We start from the raw sequence: 6,053 nt of genomic DNA on the forward strand, positions 1-6,053 counted from the left end.
CTAAGGATAACACATACACGTTGGTGCATGTGTGCAGTCTTAATAATAAAAAAGGTGTAAAAACTTGTAACTATTACATGGATGGATAGAAACTCTTGAGGACCCAAAGCATTTTGAGGATCCATTGAATTTAATTATTGATGAGAAAAATATAATCAATTTCCTTTGGGATTTTTTCTGGAAGATTCCTATGTACTAGTCAATGACTCCACCTATGTGTGTATAGATACTAGTGATTGTACTCATTGGGTTATTAGTTAATAATACAAAAGAGGTCATAAAGTTGGAAGAGAGACTTATTGGAAGATTCCAAGAGGAATCAGTAAGGCATAGTGGATGTAGATATGATTATACTATATTTTATACATGGAATAAAATTTTACAGAATATTAATTATTAAATGTAAAAACATTTTACATATGTTTAGAATGTTCATACATGTCTGTTTTGTACACTGTGTATATTTCTGTCATAATCTCTACCCTTAATTTTTCACCTCCTTCCTTTCCTTGATTCTGCTGGAGAATTTCACACAAACTAGTAATAAGAGTCTTATTTTATGTCTGTGTTTCTGAGATGGTCTTAATATATTTACTACTAGTTGCATCCATTTTTCTATAAGTGATTTAAGTTCCATATTTCTTGCAGGTGTTGTTTATGTAAACATGTTGTTTATATAAATATGTCTTCTTAATAAAATTCTCTGTTGAAAGAAACATAATTTATTTCCATAATTTAGTTTTTGTGATATTGCTGCAATAATCATTGTTGTGCACCTTTGTTGAAGTACATTTACTTTTGTTCATATTGATGATTTTCTTAGCTTATATTTTGTTTGAAAGACAAATATTAATTGCATCAATCAGAAGAATTTCAAACTAAGCAGTTTTAAATTTCTCAGAACTATCTTTATTATCACAACCACTACCCACAAATCAGACTGATAAGCTTTTTACAAAGAGAAGCAACTGTCTCAGGCTTGAAATTTTTTGAAAACTTATGCCCTGATTTACGTCTTCAGCATTTGCACAGGGCTCAGAGAAGGAGCGTTTTATACATTTCCTCAGACAGAATTAGCATTTGGCATTTAGTACTCTTTTGCCTTTCACAGGTCTACTCTAACTCCTTTTCCTCCTCCTGGACTGGGTCCTTATCTAACAAATTCACTTCTCATGAATATGCAAATAACCTGAGTCTATTATGGTAAATACAGGGATATCAATACCCCAGAATGACATAGGACCAGTGTCCTCTTATCAGTCATTGAGCACACAGGTCTTCAATATGGGATGGAGCTGGACCATTCTCTTCCTTGTGTCTGTAACTACAGGTAAAAAGCTTTCCAGTTCCAAACCTGAAGAAGGAACAGGTACTGAGGTGACAGTGATATATACTATGCCCTTTTCTTCACAGGTGTCCACTCTCAGGTACAACTGCAGGAGTCTGGTCCTGAGCTTAGAAAACCTGGGTCCTCAGTGAAGCTGTCCTGCAAGGCTTCTGGCTACACCTTCACTGAATACACTCTACACTGTTTGAAGCAGAAGCCAGGACAGAGCCTGGAGTGGATTGGATATATTTGTCATGAATATGATATTACCAACTACAATGAGAAGTTCCAGGGCAAGGCCACACTGACTGCAGACACATCCTCCAGCACAGCCTACTTGGAGCTCAGCAGCCTGACATCTGAAGACTCTGCAATCTATTACTGTGCAAGACACAGTGTTGCAACCACATCCTGAGTGTGTCAGAAACCCTGGAGGAGCAGGAAACTGCCCTGAGACTGAGATCACAGAGAAGATTGTCCTGGAGCCTTGCTCCAAAATGATCACTCTAAGTGTCCCTTGATCACTTCACAGTCTTATAGAGTCTTTGTCAGGTTTTCAAAAGGACTTCTAGGAATGAAGCAATGCTAATTCAGAATGCCCTTAGAGTATGCTATACCTTGACATGCTGTTTACCAGTGACCACCTCCATTGACATGATTAATTTTTAATAAAGTAAAGTAGGACAATATGATTGTAGTATTCCATTATGATATAAATATTTCTTTTTTCTAAGGGAATGAAAGTGTTGTTGAAATATCTGGGAATAAGCTATAATATGGGTTAGGCCAGTAAAGACAACACAACAGCATGTGCACTAACAAAGCCCCTTTCATAGTCCATTTAGTTTCCCTAAAACAAGTACAGGCAGTTTTTGGAAGTTTTAAACTTTCCTAGGAAATATAATTTTACATCTTTAGTTATTTATACCCATGATCATGAATCATGAATTGCTTTTAGGAGTAGTAATTAAACCTCGTACTGTCTTATCATTAGGGATGGAGCTGAGTGTCATGTTGCGCGTTCCATAGGGTGTGGGATCTGCTGCTTTGGCAACAAGCTGTGCCCCTGCACAGATAGCATTGGGGAAGAACAGTAGGATACCAAGTTGGGAATGTTAGAGGCTTGATTCTGTCATCAGTAGCCCTGGTTGCTCATTCCCGTTTCCTGACATTTGATTGTCTTTGACACCCCTTCTTGATTGACACTGAATAGATCAGTGAAATTCCATTTTACATTTTTCAAGTATTTTAGAGGAAAATTTCCTATACTAGGGATGATTATAAGGTTTTTGTTTATATTATATTTGAAAATGGTTATATTACTCTGCATTTGAAACATATAGGAGGCTACACAGACACTGACAGAATTTGAGCTTTATACTCCTCTATGCATTCATTTTTGCATGCCTTTATAAAAGCAACAATGATATGAGAAGCATTAGCAACTTCAGAATGAATCTTGGTACAGATAAAATTTGCATTTTCACTTCTTTTCCATTTTGCATCCTCTTGATCTATTTTGTTTTCTTATTGCTCTAGTTAGAACATTAAGAACCATGTTGAACAGAGATGATTTGTTCCTGTCTTCATCCTGGTTTTAGTGGAATTACTTTGAGTTTCTCTCCATTTAATTTGATGTTGACACTTGGCTCATGGTATATTGTTTTTATTATGATTAGGTATGTTCCTTGTATCTCTGATGTCTCCAAGACCTTTATCATAAAAGGGTGTTAGATTTTGTCAAATGCTTTTTCAGAACCTAATGAGATGATCATATTATTTTTTTCATTTTACTTATATAGTAGATTACATTGATAGATTTTTACATGTTGAACCATCCCTGCATCACTGGAATGAAGCTGACTTGATCATGGTGAATGAGTTTTTGATATGTTATTGGATCTGATTTGCCAATATAATATTGAGTATTTTAATGTTCATGAGGGAGATTGGTTTGTAATACTATTTCTTTGTTGAGTCTTTGTGTGGTCTCGGTATACATGTAGTTGTAGTTTCATAGAAGGAGTTTGGCCATGTCTGTGTAGAAGAATGAAAATAGAACCATAACTATTCCTATGCACAAAACTCAAGTCCAAATGGATTAAAGACTTCAACAAAATCCATCCACATTGAACCTGTTTGAAGAGAAAGTGTGAAGTAACCTTCATTGCTTGGGTTCAGGAGACCACTTCCTAAATATAACACCAGTAGCACAGACATAGCAGCAATAAATAAATGGGACTTCCTGAAACTAAAAAGTGGTGTTTGCAGCTCTTTTAAGAGGTCCTGCCACAATACATTTACATGATGTTGATGAAAAGCTGACTGCATGCTCTTTGGTTTTCAGCCATAGTAGGAAAAATTCTGCAACATTTTAAAATGCCCTCTTTCTGTGTCATCATGCCAGTTCAAACTCTGACTCTTTCAGGCAGGAGGTCCAGCTACAGAACATTTGAGTGTGGTTTATGATTAGAGTGCTGCAGCTTGCTTGCTGGCAGGTACTTGAAATGCCATAGAGTTGTGGCATTAAACATGACTCCAGCCAGTACCTCCGCCATAAGCCTGGAATAGTAGAAAACTAAAGGATCGGCTGGATCTAGCCACCAAAATCTTTGCTTTAACCCTCTCCATATTGCTTAGCAAATTAAAGCCTCACATACTCAGAAAAAGAGAAAGATATGCAGTAAAGATAGATTCAAAGACAAAAAACTCTAAATGGTTTACTGTGTGTTAAAAATATATTCATGCTTGGGAGAGAAAAAAAGGTAAAATTCTTAAAATAGAAAAGAAAAGAAAAGAATAGTTGGGTGTTGTGGTACACATCTTTAATTCCAACACTTGGGAGACAGAGGCAGGCAGACCTCTGTGTGTTCAAGGACAGCCTGGTCTACAGAGTGTGTTCCAGGACAAAGAGACACAGAGAAACCCTGTCTCAAAAAGCCAAAAATTAAAAATAAAAATAAAAGGAATAGGGGTTAAAATAAATCCATGTAAAGATAAAAAATACACAAATAGTCTGGATACTGGATGTTATTATGTTCGCTTTGAATTGTTTGAATGCTGAAGAAGGAGGAACAGCTGCTAAAAGATATTTGCTTATAAATGCTGCTGAATTAATACAAGATAGGAATTTTGAAAATACCTTGACTTCAAAACTGAAGTGAAATTATATGTTACCTTGGAGAAGCAGATTTGCTTTTATTTCCACAGGAAATGATAGCCTGTGGATTCATTCTGGGTTAAGAAACTTCAGGTTTTATCAAGGCAAACCCATTGAGAAATCTCCAGTAGGAAGAGATAGCCAAGATATCTGAGTTCTACATCCAGAACAGATTCAAGACTGCTGTCTGAGGTGATCAAGCCTCACAGGATACTCCAGTCAGAACTTGATCATAATTCCAAATTTTCTTTAGGTCCCCATAAGATTATTACTGTCCCCCAACCAACATGAAATAACTGGAAACCTAGGCCACATTTCCAAAAAATGGGCTAAGCATACTTTACTTTGTTTAAAAAAAGAGGGGGAAGTGGTATGGGAAAATGATCTGTTTGGTAAGTCCCTTCTGTTTCTATTATGTGGAATACGTTGATGAGTATAAGAATTAACTCCTCTTGGAAGTTCTGGTAGAATTCTGCACTAAAATCACCGGGCCCTAGGCTTTTTATGTTGGGAGGTTTTGGATGACAGCTTCTATTTCCTTGCAATTTATAGATATATTTAAATTGCTCACATGACCTTGATTTAATTTGGGTATACTGTATCTAACTAAAAAAAATTGTTCTTTTTTTTTTTTTTTTTTTTTTTTTTTTACATTTTCCAGTTTTGGGGAGTGCAAGTTTTCGTAGTAAGACCTAATGATTGTCTGAATTTCATCAGTGTCTGTTGTTATGTCCCCCTTTTCATTTCTGATTTTGTTAATTTAGATGATCTCTCTCTGCCTTTTGATTAGTTTGGATAAGGGTTTGTCAATATTTTTTATTTTCTCAAAGAACCAGCTCTTTGTTTTATTGGTTCTTTGTGTTGTTTCCTTTGTTTCAATTTTGTTGATGTCAGTCCTCAATTTGATTATTTCCTGTTTTCTAGTCCTCTTGCTTGAGTTTCCACTTTTTTTGTTCTAGAGTTTTCATGTGTGCTAGTAAGTCACTAATGTGAGCTTTCTCTGTTTTCTTTATGTGGGCACTTAGTGCTATGAAATTTCCTTTTAGCACTGCTTTCACAGTGCCCCATAGGTTATGATATGTTGCATCTTCATTTTTCTTGAATTCAAGAAAGACTTCAATTGCTTTATTTATTTTCTCTTTGACCCAGGGGTGGTTCAGGAGTTGACTGTTCAATTTCCATGAGTTTGTCAGCTCTCAGAGAGTAGTATTGTCATTAAATTCTAACTTTATTCCCTGGTGATCCAATAAGACACAGGGGGTTACTCCATTTTTTTATATCAGTGTACATTTGCTTGTTACTGAGTATATGATCAATTTTAGAGAAGGTTCCATGAGTTGTTGAGAAGAAGGTATATTCTTTTGTGTTTGGATGGAATGTTCTGTATATGTCTGTTAAGTCCATTTGTTTAATTAGATCTGTTATTTCTCTTATTTCTCTGTTAAGTTTCTGTCTAGTTGACTTGTTTATTGACAAGAGTGGAGTGTTGAATTCTCCTACTATTAGTTTGTGAGGTTTGATGTTGATTTAAGTTTTAGTAATGTTTCTTTTACATATGTTGGTGCT

General features: G+C 35.6%; 1 gene segment (V, D, J or C); it reads left to right on the forward strand.

Annotated features, from left to right (window-relative positions):
- Nucleotides 1-1,278: 1,278 nt before the first annotated feature.
- On the forward strand, nucleotides 1,279-1,742 carry LOC119819789. The segment is given in 2 exon segments: nucleotides 1,279-1,330; nucleotides 1,414-1,742. Coding segments are annotated over 2 exon segments (375 nt in total).
- The last annotated feature ends 4,311 nt before the right edge of the window (nucleotides 1,743-6,053 follow it).

This window comes from Arvicola amphibius, chromosome 7 (assembly GCF_903992535.2).
Source record: "Arvicola amphibius chromosome 7, mArvAmp1.2, whole genome shotgun sequence".
In the NCBI taxonomy this organism is placed as follows: domain Eukaryota; kingdom Metazoa; phylum Chordata; class Mammalia; order Rodentia; family Cricetidae; genus Arvicola; species Arvicola amphibius.